The sequence below is a fragment of the Mustela putorius genome, unplaced genomic scaffold (assembly GCF_011764305.1).
Source record: "Mustela putorius furo isolate JIRA1106 unplaced genomic scaffold, ASM1176430v1.1 tig00003853_pilon_pilon_pilon, whole genome shotgun sequence".
NCBI classification, from domain to species: Eukaryota; Metazoa; Chordata; class Mammalia; order Carnivora; family Mustelidae; genus Mustela; species Mustela putorius.
This window is the reverse complement of record NW_025422005.1, coordinates 70,635,954-70,658,737: the sequence shown is the minus strand read 5'-3', so window position 1 is coordinate 70,658,737 and position 22,784 is coordinate 70,635,954. Positions and strand designations below refer to the sequence as shown.

Genomic DNA, 22,784 nt, shown 5'->3' with positions numbered 1-22,784 from the left:
GTGATAACCGTGAAACTATGTTTTGAACTGTGAGATGTTTGCCTGAAAAAGAAGAGAGTAAGAATAATTTATGCAAAGAAAATGGCATTTGGAAGATACAGTGTACCAATATATGCAGTATTTTTGACAACAGTGAAAAGTTCAGTATGACTCTAGCACAGTGTTATAAATAAAGCAGGGCCTCTAGTCAGACACACAGGAGTTTAAGTCCTGACACTGTCACAGCAGGTGTTATTTCTCTAACCCAAGTCTCCTTATTTATTCCTAAAATGGCAAAGTACATGTAAAGCACGTAGCACAGTACCCAATCCTCAGGAGTTTCTTGATTTCAAGTTCTGATTTCTATTCCCTACTGCATTTCATAGTTTAGGTCTTATTACCTCGGTCTATTGTCCATAATGTAACCTAAGTTGTTTTTCCAGAACTGAAATTCAGCCATGTTACTCCCATTAAAACAAAAGAGGAAAGAATAGCCAATGGAAAAAAGACCGTCTCTTCAACAAATGGTGTTGGGGAAATTGGACAGTCATATGAATTTCCCCAACACAATTTCCCCAACACCGAGAAGAATGAAACTGGACACTTTCTTACACCACACACAAAAATAAATTAAAAATGGATAAAAGGCCTCAACATAAGATAGGAAACCATCAAAATCCTAGAGAAGAACATAGGCAACAACCTCTTTGACATTGGCCTGAGTAACTTCTTACTAGAGATGTCTCTGAAGGAAAGGGAAGCAAAACCAAAATGAACTCAAAAACAAATGAACTCAAGATAAAAAGCTTCCACACAGCAAAGGCAACAATCAATAAAATTGAAAGGCAACCTTTGGAATAGAAGAAGATATCTGCAAATGCTACATCTGATAAAGGATTAGTATCCAAAATCTATAAAGAACTTACTGAACTCAATACCTGTGAAATAAATAATCCAGTTGAGAAATCAGCAGAAGACATGAATAGACACTTTTCCAAAGACATACAGATGGCCAACACACACACATGAAAATATGCTCAACATCACTGATCATCTGGGATATACAAATCAAAACTGCAATGAGAAACCACCTCATACCTGTCAGAATGGCTAAAATCAATGACACAGGAAAGAGATGTTAGCAAGGATGTGAAGAAAGGGGAGCCCTCTTACACTTTTGGTGGGAATGCAAGCTAGTGCAGCCACTCTGGAAGACAGTAGAGGTTCCTCAAAACATTAAAAACAGAACTACCCTACAATCCAGCAATTGTATACTACTAGGAATTTACCTAATACTGATTTGAAGGGACAAATGCATCCTGATGTTTATTATTAACATTATTAATATTATTAACATAGCATTATTAATTATTAACATATAGCATTATTAACAGTAGCCAAACTATGGGAAGAGCCCAAATGTCCATCAACTTATGAATGGATAAAGAAGTTGTGATGTGGGGACACACACACACACACACACACACACACACAAACAAATATATAATGGAATATTACTCAACCATGAAAAAGAATGAAATCTTGCCATTTGCAACAATATGGATGGAGGTGGAGTGTATTAGGCTAGGTGAAATAAGTCAGAGAATGAAAAATACCATATGTGCAATTCAAGAAATGAAACTGATGATAATCGTGGGGGGTAGGAGGGAAGGCAAACCAACCATAAAACAGACTCAAATATAGAGAACAATCTGAGGGTTGCTAGAGGGAAGGTGGTTGGGCAGATGGACTAAATGGTGATGGGTATTAAAGGCCTTGTGATGACCACTGGGTGTTATACAAAAATGATGAATCACTAAATTCTACTCCTGAGACTAATATTACACTAACATTATTAGTGTAATATTCTTAATATTACACTAATATTAGTAATAACTAATATTACTAACCAGAATTTAAATAAAAACTTGAAACAAACAAACAGAAGCTCAGATAGCTTTTCATTGCCTAAAAATCCCTTAGTTTTGGAACCAAGGCTCTTGCAGTCCCTACCTTCTCTCCAGTTGTACTTCATGGTATTTCTTCCTCCCCTTCTACCCCCAAACTATAGTAGTCGTCGTAGTAGTAGTAGTAGTAGCAGTAGTAATAATAGGAGTAGGAGTAGTAGTAATAATAATAATAATAATAATAATAATAGCTAAAAGTTACAGAACCAATTACCCCATTAGGCAAATCCTGAAAGTTCCATTCATATCATCATCTATGTGAAAGAAGCCTTCAGGCATTAGGCAGTGAAAAATCTGCATGGCCAAACATTTGCAGCCCTGGGTTTGCAACCTGGGTTTGAAGTCAGAGTGAAAAGCACTCCCTATGTCATCTTAAAGAACATGGGCTTTAAATAGCAATCAATGAGTCTTTCAAAGGTTTTCAAGCAGGGAGATAAATAATCCAGCCTGTAACAAGAATAATGATGCTGACTACATTCTGGAGGATAGACTGGAAAACAGATTATAAGCAGCAAGGCGGCTACAAAATGGCTTTCAAGTTTCCTTTACTCTAAGAATCTATTATTCTATAGTGAGGAATATTTCAAAGTTTGAACAACTAGAACAATAATGACTAAAGTCTGAACAACTAGAAGAATAATGAAACCAAACAAGAAAGCATACTTGTTTGGAGGCAACAATAAAGTATTAAACACATTAAAGTTGAGACACAAAAATGTGAGGTGTGTAGCACAGACCCATGGGAAGGAACAGAAGATATCTAATGGAAGGGAATACCCATTTTGATATGAAAATGGGTAAAGCATTACTCTTTTCTCCGTTATTAAACAACTTGTAAAACATACTATGTACTGCCTTCCTAGCTATATTTGATAATATAATGCTAGACCTCAGATATTTTGCATTCTCATGCACCACAAAAGAGTAATTTGGTATTTTAAGAAACTGCACAACAATCAAATGGGAAGGGTACATATGAAAAAAAATTAAGGAACTTTACCTCACATCACATGTAAAAATTAATTCCTGATAGATTAATAAATTAAATTGGAAAAGCAAACACAAAATGTTTGCTACTACCCATAAATGAAAATACCAATAAAGTTGATTATATTAAAATTTAAGAACTGCAGTTCCATTTTGGTTAGAATTATAAAAAGATGAAACAGTGCTCCAACTTGAACAAGGAGAAAAAGGTACATAACCTATAAAATAATAACCTTTCTTGAATTCATTGGAGAATTATATTTGCAAGGAGTTGAATTCCAGTTTCCTTCTAGGGGAAAATTATTTCCTCTGTGGCAGAGCACAGGAGGAAGGGGTAACTACCATTAAAAGAAATAAGAAAATAGTTACAATTTTAAGGCATTCTAAAGGCCAATGTAGGCTACCAGGATAGTTTAGAATCTCTGGGATCCTCAGACACAAAGGACATCAATACTTAATAACAAGCTTCTTCCCATATGCCTGTATCATACTCACAAGAAAGACTGGGGGTAGAGCAGGTAAACTGAAAGAGCCATCGGTGGCACATAGGTATGAAACCCCATCCTTCTCAACACTATCTTTTCATACAAAGTAAGCCACTGGGGGGAGGAAGAGGAAACTCACCCATCTCAGAACCCATGCAAAAATCTATTGAGACTCATGGAGGAATAGAGGCAAAAGCCATCAGCAAGCAGGTGACTCTCCTTCCAACAATATTAGCTTTGAAAAGTCTTTGGGGAGGGGATAGAAAACCCTCTCATCCCCAGTTAGAGGCAAGGCCTAAAGGATGGGTAGAAGCCAAAGCTGTAAGGATCATATTGAGCCCAGGATCATGCACTGATACAAAGATTAGGTTTATTATCACTGGGTGGGGAGAAAAAACTCTCTCTTAAATATAAAAAGTCATTTTTCTCCTTACTTTTTATTTCTTTAAAAGTTGACTAACAGTGTAAATTAAAAATGGTAAAAATGTATTGTGGAGTTATACACAGAAGTAAAATATATGACAACAACAGCACAAAGGAACCAAGGGAAGAAATAGTAATACTGCTGTATGGTTCTTATCTATGATGTTGTATATAATTTGAAAGTAGACTTCAAATTAAAAGTGTATAGAATGTATACATCAGAGCAAATCTTTTCTTAAAGGGCCAGATACTAAATATTTCAGGCTCATGGACCATTTGGTCTTTATCATAACTACTCAAGCCTGTCATTATAGTGTAAAAACAGTCATTGAAAATATGTAAACAAATGGGTATGGCTGTGTTCCAAAAATATTTATTAAAAACAAGCCAGAGGTATGGATTAAAATAAAATAAAGTAGGGGTGTCTGGCTGGCTCAGTCAGTGGAACATGCAACTTTTGATCTTGCGGTTGTGAGACTGAGTTCCACACTGGGTGTAGAGATTACTTAAAATTTTAAAATTAAAAAAAAATTTTAAGTATAAATATAGGTATTTGCTTACCTCTACCTTATAGCAACCACTAACAATTTTCTAAAATAAGAAATAGTAAGACAATAGTGGATATATAGTGAGCAAAGAGTGGAGATAAACGTTAATCATAAAAAACTTCTCAATCCAAAAAAGGCAAGAAAATGGAAAAACTAGGAAGATAGAAGACACGAGACAAATAGAAAACAAAGAGTAAGACCTGAGCCGAAGGCAGAGGCTTTAACCCATGGAAGCCACCCAGGCAACCCCCAAATGTTCATATTCAGAGTAAATAAATTATGGTATAGTCATAAATGAAATATTATACAATGAAAAAATGAAATGGTGTTTTATGTGAAAGATGACTGAATCTTACAATGTTGGACAAAAGAAGCAAGTCAAAAATAAAATACTTTCAATATGATTCCATCTTAATGCAACCCAAAACATACAAAAACTGAACTATTGTTAAGGAACACATATTCAGGTTGTAAAACTGTAAAGAAAAGCAAGAAAACAATGATCACAAAAAAACATAGTAGTAGTTATCTCTAGGAAGAAAGAAGATGTGACTAAGGAAGACACACAATGTTGAAAAGTTCTTAAAAGAAAAAGAATAACAACAAGAAACACAGCCTTAGAAACAGCCATTAAACTTCTTTTTAAAAAAAATAGGACAAATGCACAAAGCACTTAGAATAATGTTGCTTGCAGCAGTATTCATAATAGCAAAAACATTGATACAGGGTTGGGTACATAAATTATGCCACAAGGAATTCTATAATGATGTAGATCTGTATTTATTGGTAGGAAAGATATACAATATATTCTAAAATATAAAGAGGGTCTAAGAGGGCCTGTATCCTCATTTTTAAAAGCTAAAAATATTTATTACATACAAGAACTGAAAAAAACAACGGGAAGAACATATACCAGAATACTAACAAAAGCCATTTCTGGATTGTAGAATCATTTTTAAACTAAATTTTCTTCTTTATATAGTTATTAGTGTTTCCAGAACTTTTTAAAAAATGAGCATATGCTGGCCAGCATACTTCTTTTTGGAGGAAAGCATCAAGAAATTAATATAATTTAAAAACTACATTTTCACAAAATTCAAGGATTAAATATTCCCACCAAGGATTTTTGTGTGTGTTTTGTGCAAATATCTGGCCAGTAAAGCTCAGTATATGAAATATGACACTACTCACAGCTTTATGTAGGGCAAATGCCCACTTCATTAGCTTCTTGACCTTGTACTTTTCAAGAATGCTGGGATTCCACTCTGAATTTTTTTCCCCAGGTATTTTCCCCGTTTAAGTAATATCCTGACTAGAAACCAATATTTAACACTGTAGCAGACACAAGCCTAGATCAATGAGGTAAAGATTCTGAGTATCTCACTGGCATCAAATAAAATAGGTGGATCTCATCCACATGTCTCATCAGAAATAATAAACCACATCAGAAGGGAGCTATAAACTTACAATGTAAGAATGACTATAACTGAAGATGGAGAAAAATGCAACTGATGAAGAACATGCAGCTGTAACGGATGTTGTCATTAGTTGGAAGGATTCATTTATAAATGTCTAGTGTATTTGTTTTTCCATCATAAACAGTTTATTTCTTTATGCAACATTTTTTTCAATAAGTTCTTATAGTTCCAGCTTTATTTATATGTTTAATTTTGTTTAATTATCTACCACTTTTTTAAAAAAATATTTTATTTATTTATGAGAGAAGGAGAGATAGCAAGAGAGGGAACAGAAGCACAGGGGAGCTGGAGAGGGAGAAGGGGCTGGATTCCATAGAACGCTGGGAATCATGACCTGAGCCAAAGGCAGATGCTTAAAGACTGAGCCACCCAGGTGTCGCAAATATATACTTTTTAAGAAGTGAACTATCAGTAAATTGATTAATATAATCATATAAAGATTTGTGATTCTTTGAAATACAAATGTTTTGGTTTGTATTTGATACAGTTGTGGCTAAGATCTTCTCACTCATAGTAATACTACCAAGGTTCTATGCAGTGATCACTTCCTTTCTCCTCTGGCCTTAACTTTATCTGAAGCTATTACAAAAGAAGGTAGTAAAGTTTACTTAAGTGCAGTAAGTATTTTTATTTGGCTTTTTCACATACTAATAGTTTTTTTTTCTCCCACTTGGTGAAACTATTTTTTAAAAACCCCAACTGGAACTATAGCTTTCGTTTGCTATTGCTACATTTATAAGGCTAGATTTGCCCAGAATTTGCTTACAGGCCTGACTACTAAACCGTACTATAATAACCTCTTTGTTTTTCCCATTCCGGTTGAAATCACCTTCTTCCTGATTCTTGTTGAGAAGCTCTTTCAAAGTGTTTACTAAAAAACTGGGATCTGTTCCAGGTTCTTCCTTCAACAAAGTTACTCTAAGTGGTCTGTGGATTATTCCATCAGCCTCAGCAACACCATTATTTGTTTGCCGCCCATCTAAAGCAACAGTTGATGCTGAATAAATATTTCCTAAATGATCCATTATAGGAAGCAAATATAATTCTGGTTGAAGAGCCTAAAACATACAGAAAATTTTATAAAAAATTAGTTTGTAATTTAAAAAACAGTAAGTTAAAAAACTAACATAAGTTTAAAATGTTACATTACATACATATGGAGGAGCAAATGATTTGAGTTTCAGTTCTGATTCCTGTTTTACCTTCACCTAGAAATAAATGACAAAAAAATCAAGCTTCTGTATGTTTTCAGTTATTTTTATTCCCTTTTTTTTGTAAAAGGCACATATCTGTGACATAAAAATCAAATCTAAAAGCTGGTAACTAAGGCTAGAGTCTAGAAAATGTAGAACATAATCTTATTTCTATTCACTGTACAAAACACAAAAGAAATTCTATGTCATTTAATAGGTTCTATAATCATGGCTATGATTATATGGTTATACGATTATATGGCTATGATTATATATGACTATAAGTCCACTTACATGGACTCACTTTATGTCAAGCACTATTTTAGGTGCTTTACATATATTAGCTCAGTTAATCTCCACAATTCCATGTGATAGGCACACATATTACATATTAGACAATAAGACTGAGGAAAGAGAAGTTAAATAACTTGCCCATGATTTTATAACTAGGAACTTTCCAAATTGGGATGCAAAACCAGATAATCTGGTTCCAGAGTCCAATGTTGTAAATTTTATTTCCTAAATATATAGCCCATAGAGTTCATTTGTCATCCATCCATCCATCCATCCATCCATCCATTCATTCAACAAATACTGAGGGCATACTATGGGTCAGGAAAACCCAAACTGTGGGTCAGAACTATGGGTTCTATATGGTGGGAGATATGATGGTAAACAAGGCAAAGTCCTTGCTCCCATGTAGCTTATATTCTACTTAGGAGAACAGATGTTAAATAAACATGATTTAGGATAGTGAAATGTGATTTATGAAAACGAAAACCTGATGTAATAGAGAGTAACTTAAGAGAAAGAACATCTAAAAACTAGGTGGTCAGAGAAGGCCCTCTTGAAAATATAATACTTGAGGCTGAGATCTGAATTATGAAAAGAAAAAGAAAATCTTAAGGAAGTAATTTCCAGGCAAAGTGCAAAGAACATAAATCAGAAAGGAGTTTGTTGTATTTGGCGACCAAAGATTTTTGTGTTTGAAATGGAAAACTAAGAAGAAAAATAGCAACAGATAAAATCTGAGAAAGAGTCTGCCTATTCCTTATGCCCTCTATATCTCTGGCTTAACCACTACAAAGTCTCCTAATTAAAGCCTGCTAGTTACAATCCCTGCCTCTAGTCTTTGAGGGCTCTCATTGTGTCATCTTTTGCTCAAAAACTCCCAACACTTCAGAAACAAACAAAATTCATTAATCTGGCTTTCAAGACTTTCAGCAAATCACTTCATAATTTATTCTCTACTATTCCGTTTTATACCATGTTCCAATAAAAAGGGTAACATTTACTCTTTCTTAATTGCTTGTTTTTCTACTTCTGTGCTCATTCTATTTTCTCTGCTTAGAAAGCTTTTCCCACCCAATAGTTTTGCTAGGTCAAATATTTATCTTTCAAGATCCAAACTGAATATAGTTCTTTTCTCAAAGTTCTCTATGTCCCCTCTTCTCCTGCTGGAAGTAATCCCTTTTTCTTCTGAATATACAAAATACACTATTTTAATTATGTGTTTTCTCTGCACACTACAGTGAATACTCTTTAAGGGCTGGATCCATAGCCAGTTTTTTTTTTTTTTCATTTTGTTTCTAGAAAAACACCAATAAATATTTGTTACAAAATAATAAAATATTAGAAGGATTTCAGAAGTTGATTTAAATTATCTTTATTTAGGTCTCTTTCAACCCAGGATTCTGCAATTGATAATTTGTATTTTAGATATTATGTAAAAGAACAGAAAGGAGAATTGTTTCTTCTTCCTTGAGAAAAACTTAAAGGTAGATATTTAACCATACTGAACAGACTTCAAATGACAAAAACTTCATATCTAGCTGCTGATCCTGAGAATTCCATACAGCAAATTCCTTTACAGTACTACTTTGATGGAAAATGCTTTTTTCCTCCACTATCATTATTTAATTTGTCCAAAAAACACTGAAATACCTCTAATTTAATTTTAGGCACTGGTTATAAATACAATAGTGAATTAAATAAAGTCCCTGCTCACAGGGAGTTATAGTCTAATGGCAGAATCAGATGTTAAATATAAACAATCACATAAATACATACTAATTACATAATATGTTAACTAGAGGGGAATAGGAATATACTGCATTTTTAATATAGAAAGTCTTTTTGATTAAAGAAATAAACCTTATGTAGTTAAGAGAAACCAGCAACTTGGAGATCTGATGGCTTGCTAGATTAAGAATTTCAAGTAGGAAAACTCTACTTAGAAAATCCCACCATTAGGGGCACCTGGGTGGCTCAGTGGGTTAAGCCTCTGCCTTCAGCTCAGGTCATGATCTCAGGGTCCTGAGATAGAGACCCACATCTGGGCTCTCTGCTCAGTAGGGAGCCTGCTCCCCCCACTCTTTCTGCCTACTTTTGATCTCTCTGTCAAATAAATAAATAAAATCTTAAGAAAAGAAAAGAAAAGGAAAGAAAAGGAAATCCTGCCATTAAACCACAGAAACTATAAACAGGAGTGTTCAACAGATAATAGTAGCTGAAACAAACAAACAAAAATTGTTGGGGTCCTATAATTTCACATCAAATAGGGCTAGCTGTGGCCCAAACAATGAAGCCCATTTTTGTCCAGAACACAAGTACTTACTTAAATGTTTTAGGGGACACCTGGGTGGCTAAGTTGGTTGAGCAGCTGACTCTTGAGCCTATGACAGGCTTGCATTGAATGTGAAGCCTGCTTAAGAGTCTCTCTCTCTCCCTCTGCCTCCCACCAGCTCATGCACACACATGCACATACTCTCTCTCCATTAAAAAAAAAAAACTTTAAACACTCATTTAAATCTAAAAATACATATTATTTATATAATAACATTTTCAGTTTGTCTTCCTTTTCTTCCCAAGGAAAGCATAGCCCAAAATATCCCCCATCATTTTAGTGCCCAGTAATATGCCAATAAGTCCCATTTTTTCTTGATGATCTATGTTTTTAGTAATTTTTCATTTTGTTATGATTGACATTACTTATCCCATTTGTTAAGTTATGCTTCCTTTAATCAAAAGGAAAAACAACTTTTTAAAAAGATTTTATTTATTTATTTGACAGAGAAAGAGAGATAGGCAGAGAGGCAGAGAGGTGGTGGGGGCGGAGCGGGGGAAGCAGGCACCCCGCTGAGCAGAGAGCCTGATGCGGGGCTCCTTCCCAAGACCCTTAGACAATAACCTGAGCCGAAGGTAGAGGCTTAACCTACTGAGCCACCCAGGCACCCCCAAATGGAATAAAATTAAGAAAACTTACCACAGCTAGATTATTTCCAATGCATTTCAGAAATAAAAATTTTTCTGCAACAGCATCTTCGCCAAGGAACTCACCAAGTCGTTCTCTCAGGGCTTGTAAAGTTAGGTGAGGAGATACTCTGAAATATCATGACATTGCCTTATAATGGAAAATGAAACAGGTTTCAGCTATACTACAAATTCTATAACGTTAGCTATCTCAAACATAAATACTAATTTAATGTATCATATATAGCTCAATTTATTTTTACATTGTCTGGCACTTTATAGAACTTCAGGAAATTTAAAAAAATAAAATGATTATAGAAATAAATACTGTTTATAAAAGTCTTTCTGTACTGAAAAGGAAAATGGTTATCTACTTTTCTCATCTGCCTCCAGACTGTATTATTAAAAAAAGAAAACTCTGCTATGGAATTTATATACTTTTATACATAAAGAATGATTAAGCCACAAATATTTATTTTGGAAGCTTGACAGAATGATCCAGTGCTTAAAAATTTCTTTTATAATCAAATACTGTCGGACTCCATGTCTTTGTTCATTAAGAATACTTCACTCCTCAACATCTAAAATTTAAAGCCATCATTTATGCTACTGTTTTGGGTTTTTGTTTTTCTAGGATTTTAGGGGAAACATTATATAATTAATTCATTCAACCACAAAATATTTATTGAGCCCCCACTATATATCAGGCATTGCTCTAAAGGATGGGAATACAGCAATCAACAAAAGAAACAAAAATCTCTGCCCTTACAGACTTTATAAATCTAATGGTGGGAAAGAAAATTAGACAAACAAAATATAATTCATAAGACACTGCTAAGTACTATGAAGAAAAATAAAGCAGGGAAGGGAGGGTAGCTATAAGTTTAAATATAGTGATTAGAGATCTAAACAAAAAAGTAATATTAAAGAGTTAAAGAAGAGATAGGATATATTAGGGCAGAAGCAGCATTCTAGACTAAGAGAACAGTAAGTAGACACGGATCCTGAGGTAGATTCATGTCTGATGTGTTCCAGAACAAAAACGACACTAGTATGCTTGAAGTGATGGGAAAGATAAGGAATAATGCCATGTGTGCTTCCTATGTGTACATATACTTACATGTACATATATGTAAGTTTACATACACATATAGTCTCTTTCTATTTTGAAACAGTTCAGTAAAAAAGTCATTGTGGATATACTGATCTAACCACTATTCAGAGATCTTCAACAGGTTTCCAATTTCAGATAATTTCTCTCTTAATTCTCTCATTCTCTTCGTGTGTAATGATAGTAATATACCTGTTATACCCTTTTATCTGGGTGGCAGTGGCACCTATGGCACATATGTTAACTAAGTAACATATGTTTCTAAAATACTTATTAACTGTTATATAACATTATTTATTGATAGTATTAAGTTAGAAACTGGATCCATCATACGGACCAGAGTGTCTCACTTATAATGTAAATTTCCAAAGAAACATTTTTCTCTGCAGAAAAAAAGACTGCTTTTTCAGGCATTATAACATGACCACAAAATACTTGCCTTATAAATCCAGCTGAAATGAATTTGTTAACAACTTCTATTGAAATGGTATTTAGCTTATAGTTCCACGATCCTTCAGGGACATAAAAAACATGAAGTTCCACCAACTAAATAAATAAATTGAGAAGAACATCAGTTAAAATATTTTTAAAGTGAAAAAAATCAACCAATCTCCTCTAGAATTTTAAGCTTAATAAACGTAATTGAAATAAACATGGAATACATGTATTTTTCTGAGCAGACACAGAAAACAAAGTGAAGAGCCAAAATTTTGGTTAGTTGGCTACTTGGCACTTGGAGCATATCTCCTTAGAAACAATGTCACAGATGTGGTCCTAGGGTACCCTAACATCTCTGACACAGGTTTCTTTCTGCAGCTTGGAATAAGAGTACCAGCCCACCAAGATCAGTTTTCTGGTTACCAACCTTTTCCTCTCCCCTGATCCCTACCTACTCAGTTCTGTTGGGGTGATTTTGTGGAATCCTTATACTTTACATATTGTCTCCCTAACAGAGTTGTGATGATTGCTAGTGCTCAGCAACTGCAAACGTGTGAATACTGTGGTTAAGGAAATATTTTTGTTTCCCAGAATTCTAGGAAGAACCTATTCCTGATGGTGATAGGGAAGGAAATGGTTGTTCTTACATAGGTCATGTCTGTCAGCTTAGCTTGCCTGTGCTTATAAATACAACTTTCTTTTCTATTAATGTTTTGTTAAACCTCAATTAGAATACTTTGTTTAGAAGAATATTTAGATTACTACAACAGAAACAGGACAATTATAGCAAATATTCCAATCTTTTAGTCTAAGGAAGTTATTCATTGCATATTAAAATTTAAATGATTATACTCTACAATATTAAATATCTGAGAAAAACTTTAAATAGTTGAATATAACCAATCATTAAAATTAGAAATTTTTATATTGAACTGAATGTTTTGCTCATTTTTATAGACCAAGTAAATTATTTCTATACATTTGATATATGTATATATCTGATGTCAGGCTTGCCACATGCTGTATTTTGAACACCGGAGCATTTAAAAAATAATTCCCCAGGTACACTATACTATTCATAGCTAACACTATACTATACTATTAATACTATAATATTTAATAGCTACATAATATTTGCAAAACCTTCAGAAGACTTAAATATGACTTTATCTTTTACATAAATGCATTAATATTTTCTAGGAAAAAATATTTATTAAACATTTTACTCTATTTTTGTATAAACCAAGTAAATTCTGTCAATATTTTTATAATAATTCATGAACTATAATTCAAAGTGTTTGTACAGATTTAATTCCATAACTGAATGAGTAGGCAATACAGAGAAAATATACATAATAAAACATTTCTTTAACAAAATTTATAGTGAATTTGTGTTTATTCATTCCCTCAGTAAATATTTACTGAATGTCTATCATGTGCCAGCACTGGTCTAGGCATTAGGAATACATAGTCAATAAGACAAAGATCCTTGCCTATGTATAGTTTTACATTCTAATGGGGTATCAGGGCAAGAAGAAGGGTGAAACAAGTGAAGCACTCACCTCAGGTACAAAATTTAAGGCTATGCCAAAACCTCAGTAATCAAGACAAATAACATTAAAAAAAAAAAACTACTCAGTGCAAAAAGGTTCACGATAAACAAAATCTCAAAAATTTAAATAATGACAGAATTTACTACTAGTAGTAAAGCCTGAGGAAAAAGGAAAAAAATATGAACTTCAGTACATGTTTCTTTGAAAATATATATTTCTTGATGGTCAACTGTTTTCAGAATAACCTAGTAGTTGAAAAAAATACTGAAAACTTCAAAAGGATGTATTAAAATTTAAAACATTATTTTAAGGTCAAATATTCTCTTTATGTCAAATCATGAATTTGTTATAACTTTACTTTCCTGGCTTTCATGGAAGTTCATCAGTAATATTTTTATCAAAACTATTAGCCATTTAAAAATATACTAAAATATATGTTTATGGGCACATATTTTGCCTTTTGCTTCAGGCTCCAATATGGGTAGGCATGGCACTATCAGATTCTATTTCCATTTAAAATGTTGCTATTATGGATTTCTTGCATCAGTTTTTTCATTTAAAAAATCTTTTATTGAATTGTTTATCTTAATTATGAAGGGTTTTTTTGGTGTGTGCCCTTAAATTTTATACCCAAGGCAAGTGACTTATTTGCCTCAGACTAGTCCCAGACTTGTGAAGGGCACAAACAATAAACGATAAATATAAAACACTGATAAGTTATACAGTATATGAGAAAGGGGTAAGTACTAGGGAAAAGGATAAGAGCAGAGTAAGGAAAATTGGATGCTAAAAGGGGAAGTAGGTTTCAGTTTTAAATAGCCTGGGTAGGTCTTATGGAAAAGGTAAGATTTAAGACTGCAGGGGAAGAAACAATTAGCCAAGTGCTGATGTAGAGGGAGAGTTCCAAGAAGACCTAAAGCAAAGGTCTTTTTTTTTTTTTTATGTTTTATTTATTTGATAGTGAGGGGGTGACGAGAAGTCGGGGTGGGGAGGGAGCACGAGCAGGGGTAGGGGCAGAGGAAGAAGCACATTCCCTGCTGAGTTGGTTCCCAGGGTCCTGGGCTGATGGTAGACGCTTAACCAACTGAGCCACCCAGGCACCCCTAAAATGAGAGAGTGCTAGTATGATTGAAGCAGAGAACAGTAAGAGATAAAATAATAAAAATGAGGAGCACAAGGAACAAAATAAATAGGGTTTTTCAGGCCACCAAAAGATCTTATTTTCAGAAAATGGGACGCCAATACAGGGTTTTAATAGAAGGACATCTGACATTCATTTTATAATTTTAATATGAAAAATTCTAAACATACATACAAATAAAGGAATAAAACTCTGAATACCCAAATACCTACTAAGTAGATTCAAAAGTTAACATCATACCACATTTCCTTTCCCTCTCTCTCTCTTAAAGGCAGACTGCCACATGCAGGCCTTATTTGGATGTGTTTGAAGTGTGGGAAGCTTGACTACCCTAACTTCTCCTACATATGGACCTTGAGAGCTTGTTTGGAGGTTCTAGCAGGCAAGCGCAGCTGCTCCTATGCCCTTGACTGAAGAATGATCCTTCTTTATTGGGGAAGGTCCTCCTCTTAACACAGCATGCAGCTTTGGAAGGGATGAACATGGAGCTGTGAGGGAGGAAGAGGACACCCCCCTCAGCCAGCCAAATCAGCCAAATTAACCCTGATGATCAATGGGCTGACAGATGTCACAGATTCTCTCAGATCCTCTATCCCATTCTTGATAAACCATTCAAAGTAAATCAGATGTCATGAAAATATAATCCTAAGTACTTTGGCAGCCATTGCCTAAAAATAAAGATTTGTCCAAAATAATCACAGTACGATTTTCACATTTAAGAAAATTAACAATCCTTTAATGTAAAATAATATCCATTCCATATTCAAATTTCCTCAAATGTCCATTTTTCCTCAATGTTTTTTCAATCTAGAATCCAATCAAAGATATCTTTGCATTGGGTTTGTCACATACTTCAATAACTTAATCCGCAAGTTCTTCCAGACCTATATTCTTTTTCCCCCTTTTCATGGCATTAACTTTTTGAAGAGACTGGGCCAGTCTCTTTAAGACTTTTAATAAAGTCTTTAAGATTTTTAATAAAATCTTTAAGATTTTATTTATTTATTTGACAGATAGAAATCACAAGTAGGCAGCGAGGCAGCAGAGAGAGAGAGAGGAGAAAGCAGGCTCCCCACTAGGCAGAGAGCCCGATGCGAGGCTCTATCCCAGGACCTGAGATCATGACCTGAGCTGAAGGCAGAGGCTTAACCCACTGAGCCACCAAGGCGCCCCTGGGCCAGTTATTTTAAAGAATGTTTTGCATTCTGAATTTACCTTATAATCTCAAGATGGCATTTAACTTAATTCTCCAGTTTTTTTAAACATAGTATAATTTTTAAAATCATTTTTTAAGTCATGAAAAGTGTATTCTTTAATCCCCAGCCCTATTTTCCTCATTCCCCCAAGACCCCTCCCCTCTGATAACCATGTTTGTTTTCTACAGTTAAGAGTCGTTTCTTGGTTTGTCTCTCTCCCCTTTTCTTTTCTCATTTACTTTGTTTCTTAAATTCCACATGAATAGGATCATATACTATTTGCCTTTCTCTGACTGACTTTGCTGAGCATTATACTCTCTAGCTCTAACCATGTTGTTGCAAATGGCAAGATTTAATTCCTTTTTATGGTTGAATAATATTCTGTTGTATATAAAGATATATAAAAACTTCTTTATCCAGTCACCTACCAATGGACACCTGAGCTGCTTACATAGATTGGCTACTATAAATAATGCTGTAATAAACATAGGGGGTGCATGTACTCCTTTGATTCTTTGGTAAATACTCAGTATTTTGTATTCTTTGGGTAAATACTCAGTAGTGTGATTACTGAAGGGTAATTCTATTTTTAATTTTTTTAGGAATCCCCATACTGTTTTCCATAGTACCAGTTTGCAGTCACACCAACAGTGCAAGAAGATTCCTTTTTCTCCATTATTCTCTTCAATGCTTGTTATTTTTTACTTTAGCCATACTGACAGATATGAGGTGATATTGTGGTTTTGATTTGCATTTCCTTGATGATGAGTGACGTTGAGCATCTTTTCATGTGTCTGTTGGCCATTTGGATATCTTTGAAGAAATGTCTGTTCATGTCTTCTGCCCATTTTTCATTAGATTGTTTTTTGGGTATTGAGTTGTATTAGTTTGTTATATACTTTGGACACTAATCCTTTACCAGACATCATCTGCAAATATCTTTTCCCATTCCTTAGGTTGCCTTTTAGTTTTGTCAATTATTTCCTTTACAGTACAGAAGCCTTTTATTTTGATGTACTCCCAGTTGCTCAGTTTATTTTTGCTTTTATTTCCCTTGCCTCAGGAGACATATCTAGGAAAATGTTGCTATGACTGATGTCAGAGAAATTACTCTCTTCTAGGATTTTTATGGTTTCAGGTCTTGAATTTAGGTCTTTAATCCATTTTGAGTTTATTTCTGTGTATACTGAAAGAAAGTGGCCCAGTTTCATTCTTTTGCATGTGGCTGTCCAGTTTTCCTAACACCATTTGTTGAAGAAACTGTGTTTTTCCCATTGTATATTCATTCCTTCTTTGTTGAAGATTAATTGACCATATAATTATGGGTTTATTTCTGGGGTTTTCTGTTCTATTCCATTGATCTATGTGTCTATTTTTGTCAGTACCATACTGTTCTAATTGCTACTGCCTTGACAAATGACTTGAAATCTGGAATTGTGATTCCTCTAGTTTTGTTTTTATTTTTCAAGATTGCCTTTGCTAGTTGGTCTTTTGTGGTTCCATACAAATTTTAGGATTGTTTGCTCTAGTTCTGTGAAAAATGCTATTGGTATTTTGATAGGGATTGCACTAAATCTGTAGTTTGCTTTGGGTAGTATAAACATTTTAATATTTGCTCTTCTAACCCATGAGCATGGAATGGTTTTGCGTTGTCTTGAATTTCTTTCATCAGAGTTTAACGGTTTTCAGAGTATAGGTCTTTCACCTCCTTAAGTTTATTCCTAGGTATTTCATTGTTTTTTGGTGCAACTGTAAGTGGGATTATTTTCTTAATTTCACTTTCTGCTGCTTCATTATTATTTTATAGGAATGCAACAGATTTCTACACATTGATTTTGTATTCCATGAATACTGAATTCATTTATGAGTTCTAGTAGCTTTCTGGCAAAGTCTTTAGGGATTTCTATATATAATATGTCATCTGCAATTAGTGAAAATTTTACTTCTTCCTTCCTTCTGCCAATTTGGATGTCTTTTATGTCTTTATGTTGTCTAATTGCTATGGCTAGGACTTCCAGTACCATGTTGAATAAAAGTGGTAAGAGTGGACATCCTTATTGTATTCCTGCCCCTGGAGGAAAAGTTATCATCACTGAGTATGATGTTGGCTGTGAGTTTCATACAAGGCCTTTGTAATGGTGAGGTATGTTTCCTCTAGGTTTACTTTGCAGAGTTTTTATCATGAATGCTTTGTTGAAAGCTTTTTCTGCATCTATTGAAATGATCATGGGTTTTTTAGCCTTTATCTTATTGATATTACATATCACATTTATGGTTTTGTGAATATTAAATTATCCTTACATCCCAGGAATAAATCCCACTTGATTGTGGTGTATGATTTTTTTAATGTATTGTTGGATTTGGTTTGCTAATACTTTGTTAAGGATTTTGCATCTATATTCATGAGAGATTAGCCTGTAGTTCCTCTTCTTCTTCTTTTTTTTTTAAACAGTGTCTTTATCTGCTTTGGTATCAGGTTGATACTGGCTTCATAAACTGGATTAGAAGTTTTCCTTCCTCTTGTATTTTTTGGAGTAGTTTGAAAAGAATAGGTATTAACTCTTCAAATGTTTGGTGGAATTTGCTTGTGAAGCCATCTAGTCCTGGACTTTTGTTTTTTGAGAGTTTTTGGATTACTGATTCAATTTCATTGCTTGTAAATGGTCTGGTCAAATTTCCTATTTCTTCTTGCTTTAGTTTTGGTAGGTCATATGTTTCTAGAAATTTATCCATATCTTTTCACTCGTCCAATTTGTAGGCATATATGTTTTCATAATATTATATTACAATTGTATTTCTGTGGTGTTATCTTTCCTTTTGCATTAGTGATTTCGTTTATTTGGGTCCTTTTTTAAAATGAATCTTTCTAGAGGTTTATCAATTTGGTTGATCTGGTTTCATTGGTCTATTTTTTTTTAACGTTATTCTTTATTTCTATTCTAAACTTTATTACTCCCTTCCTTTTGCTGGGTTTGTTTTTCTTTTTCTAGCTCCTTTAGGTGTAAGGTTAGGTTGTTTGAGATTTTTCTTGCTTCTTCGGGTGGGCCTGTATTGCTATAAACTATAAATATCCCTCTTAGGATATTTATAGGACTACTTTTGCTGCAGCCAAAGATTTCCAGCCATTGTGTTTTCATTTTCATTTGTTTCCATGTAATTTTTTATTTCTTCTTTCATTCTGAGATCCCTATAATGCAAATGTTATTATGCTTGAGGGAGTCACTGAATTCCCTAAGAATATTCTCAATCTGCATATTTTTCCTTCCTCTACTTTTTTCAGCTTGGTTACTTTCCATTACTTGTCTTCCAGGTCATGAATTTGTTTCTCTGCTTCATCTAGCCTGCTATTTATTCTATTAAATGTATTTTTAATTTCATTTACTGTGTACTTCATCTCTGATTAGTTTTTTTTTTTTTTTTAATCTCTTTGTTAAGGGACTCACTGAGGTTCTCCACTCTTTTCTCAGTCCGGGAGTAGGTTTATGATCCTTACTTTAAATTCTCTATCAGGCATATTACTTATAGGTTACATTGTAGTCTCTTCTAATGGTTTGGTCCTGTTCTCTCATTTGGGAGAAATTTCTGTGTCTCATTTAGTGTGTCTGTTTCTCTGTGTTATTTTCTGTGTCTGTTTCTCTATGTTAGGAAAGTCAGCTACTTTGCTTGCTTTTAACAATAACAGCCTTATGAGGCTGTCCTGCAGTGCAGTGTCCCATTCCCCAGCACCTGGAGCTTCAGGGAGTGTGTCCTATGTGTGTGTTGCATGTGCTCAGCTGTTGTGTCAGTCATCTGCAAAGGCTCTCCTTGCCTACTGTATCATTTTGTCCCCAGCAGGAATGGGGTGCATTTTAACAAGGCATATGGTCATCTGCTTATGAAACAAGACCTGTTCCTGCTACTGTCAGAAGTGAACTCCTGAAAAATGCATGGATCAGCAGATTTGGTATTGGCAGGGTTTGCACCAGTCTTCTGGGGGAGGAACCTGCAGCACTAGGACTGAAGCAAGTGGGACTGGGAAGGGCTGATATGCCAAAGCATGAGGGTAAGGGCTTGATGCAAGCAAGTCAGGTAACAAGTTTTGGTACCACACTGTTCTTACAAGTAGCCACTATTTATTCTGGGGGATGGGAGAGGTAAATGGCTCCTGCCAGATCCTTTGTTCCTAGAGGGGTCTCTGGTGATCCCTATGTCTCTGGGCTATGCTCTGAGATAAGCAGATCACTCTCCTTCTCTCAGCATTTTTCAAATTGCTGGTTCTACCTTGTGTCTGCATGCGCTGTTTTGTGAGCTCTTTGTAGGCAGGGAGTCCACTTCCTACTGCCCTCCCTCCTCTCTCAGAGTAGAGCCTACTGATTTTTAAAATTCCAGGCTTTAAGCTGCACTGGTTGTTAGAACTCAAGAAATTCAGCTCCTCTTATTTACAAAGGCAAATATTACAGGGCTTCATCTTCCCTATTTGTGGCCTCCATGGTGTAAAAATCTATTTTCTGGCCCTCTGCATACCATTGGTTCTCTGCCTATTTAAGATGGCCATGGTCCATTTTGCTCTCAGATTATGTCTTTGGCCTTCATAACTCCTTTGGTGTGGCTTCTTCCCTACCTTTAGCTGCAGAGTTTGTTCTGCCAGTCTTTTTCATGTCACTTTCTGGGTTATTTACATGGACATGAATATTATCTAGTTGTATCCATGGAATGAGGCAAGCTTAAGGTCCTCCTATTCTTCCATCTTCCCACCCAACCTAATTTCACAAGCATTTTTTAAATGAAGTCCTCTATGTCTTGTAAACAGTTAACTGTATAGCCTTCAACTGATGCAAATTAATCACCTGGGAGCAAGAACATTTTATAAATGGTACCCTGCCTTTCATACTGCTTCACACTAGGACATATATAATGTCCTAATTGCAAATTTTGCTTTATGTAATAACGATTAAAGGGATAACAGATTAGGTTGTAAGGGACAAGAAAATGGAACCTGTTATGAAGCTATCTGAATAATTAAAGTGGTCAGTTTTTTAAATATAATTTGAAGCTAAAGTAGTACTTTGGAAGTGAAGTTTGAAAAAGAATTACAACTCCAAGGCATTTAGCCTTAGATACTCAAAGGATGGATTTGCCATCACCTGAGGGGGAGAAAGTCAAATAGAACATGTTTAGGGAAGGGGGAAAAGATGCATAATTCAGTTTGAGACATGCTAATTTTAAGATGTCTAGTGGCCATCTGAGTGGAGATGTCAAGTAGGCAGCTGAAAATACACATCTGCAGTTTGGGAAAGACTAGATTGGTGATATTAATTTGAGGATCCTTAGCATCAAGCTGGTATTTAAAGCTATCATATTGAATGAGATCATGAAAGAATGAGTACAGGTACAGAAGAGAACAAAGAGCTGGTCCCTGAAATTCTCCAATATTAGAGATCAAGAAGAAGAATAAAACCCAGGAAAGAAGACTGAAAATGAACAACAAGGGAAGTAGAAGGAAAACCAAGATATGTGTATGCCAGAAGTCAAGTGAAGGAATTATGTCAAAGAAAAGTGATGAATAGTGTCAACTGTTTGGCACAGATAGATGGGAATATACGGGATAAGAATTAAACAACATATTTAGTAATGCAGAAGTGAATTTAACAGGAGCAATTTTGGTGTAGTAGTGGAATGAAAGTGATTACAGATGGTTTAAAGATAAAATGGAGAAGGTATTGAGGGTATGAAAAGGCATGAAATAGTTGTCTAGAACAGTAGAAAATTGAGTTGAGTGGAAGACAGTCTGATTGCCTACCAGTAAAATGTTCTAGTTTAGATTCAGGTCTTGAATTTAAAGTGAGAATAGTATTCATGTTGGTATACTTTTTTTCCAGCCATGTCCTATTGTAGGCATAAGTACAGTATAGGTAAAGAGTTCAATAAACCAGGGTTTTTGTTTTGGCAAGTAGTATGATAAAATGAGAGAGATGCAAAGGTCAAAAGTATGAGCAAGAGAGTAATTAAGACTGCTCTATGGTCTATGGTATTTAAGCTATGGAGGGCATCACAAGGTGAAGAATTTAAAAAAAAAAAAAAAGCGATAGGATCAATGCACTGGGGGTTCCAGTACAATAAGCTAGAGATAAATGAACTGTAATAAAATAACTATACTCAGACAATGAGATACATAGTGGAGTTAATATCTAAGACTTCATGTAATCCATATTTTTTCTTTCTTGGAACTCTTCAAAAGCAATGTTAAACAAGTCTTATATTTTCATTTAAAAGATTTTCTTACCTCTGAGGAGGAAGGTCGGCTTGGACTGAGGGGCATATTCACCAGTGTCTGAATGGGGTAATTATCAGTTGGAATTCTGTGGGTTTTTTTATCTTTCTTCATTTAAGTAGTATTTATAAAGATTTTAACAGATTTTTGACTTCTTTAAGATAGAATTCCACTCATTTCTGGTCTTTGATTCATGTGAAAAGTGAAAAGAAAAACACAAAAGGCTTTAAAATTGACCAAAAGTGAAAACTTTAGGAATGTATACACTCTTATTATAGTAATTTAAAAAGATATATTATTAGTAAATAGGACTGGTAATGCAATAAAATAGTAATGCAATGAAATATATCCTATACAACTAAATAGAGAGCTGAATTATGATAGACTTATGATCAGAGCATATATTACCATTCTAAACAATTCATTTTAGAATAGAAACAAATTAAAATACTATTTAGAATATATGAATTTAGAATACTATTCTAAACAATTAATTTTTAAGTTTAAAAATTAAAGTTAAATATATGTAGTATTTTATATGAAGTAGAACTATGTTTCTGGAAGTGATAAGACTAAATTTGTACAAATGACTATAGAATGATGTGAAACCATTTTACCCCATCTATTTCTCCCTAGGCTTAGATGCCTCAATAGTAAATGTGATTATTCCAGATGAAAATGCCAGTCTTGAATTATTTTAAGCTATTTTTCTGTGTTGTTTCCTGTATTTTTCTCAGAGGATTTAGAGCTGTTTACAAGAATACCCAGTAAAATTTAAATTAT

The 22,784-nt window shown here is 34.3% G+C and overlaps 1 protein-coding gene across 5 annotated transcripts in view; it reads right to left on the bottom strand.

The window, feature by feature from the left end:
- SPATA1 (spermatogenesis associated 1) overlaps positions 1–22,784 on the bottom strand; it is a 60,223-nt gene that overhangs the window by 27,368 nt on the left and 10,071 nt on the right. For 3 of the 5 annotated variants that reach the window (XM_045064785.1, XM_013056214.2, XM_013056212.2), the window contains exons 3-6: positions 11,863–11,969; positions 10,326–10,443; positions 7,022–7,075; positions 6,697–6,925 (exon numbers count right to left, since the gene is read on the bottom strand). In XM_045064785.1, coding sequence (XP_044920720.1) covers positions 6,697–6,925; positions 7,022–7,075; positions 10,326–10,443; positions 11,863–11,969 — 508 coding nt within the window. Of the gene's footprint in view, positions 1–6,696; positions 6,926–7,021; positions 7,076–10,325; positions 10,444–11,862; positions 11,970–22,013; positions 22,186–22,784 lie in introns of all 5 variants that reach the window. The other 2 variants (XM_045064786.1, XM_004752693.3) reach the window with 2 other exon arrangements.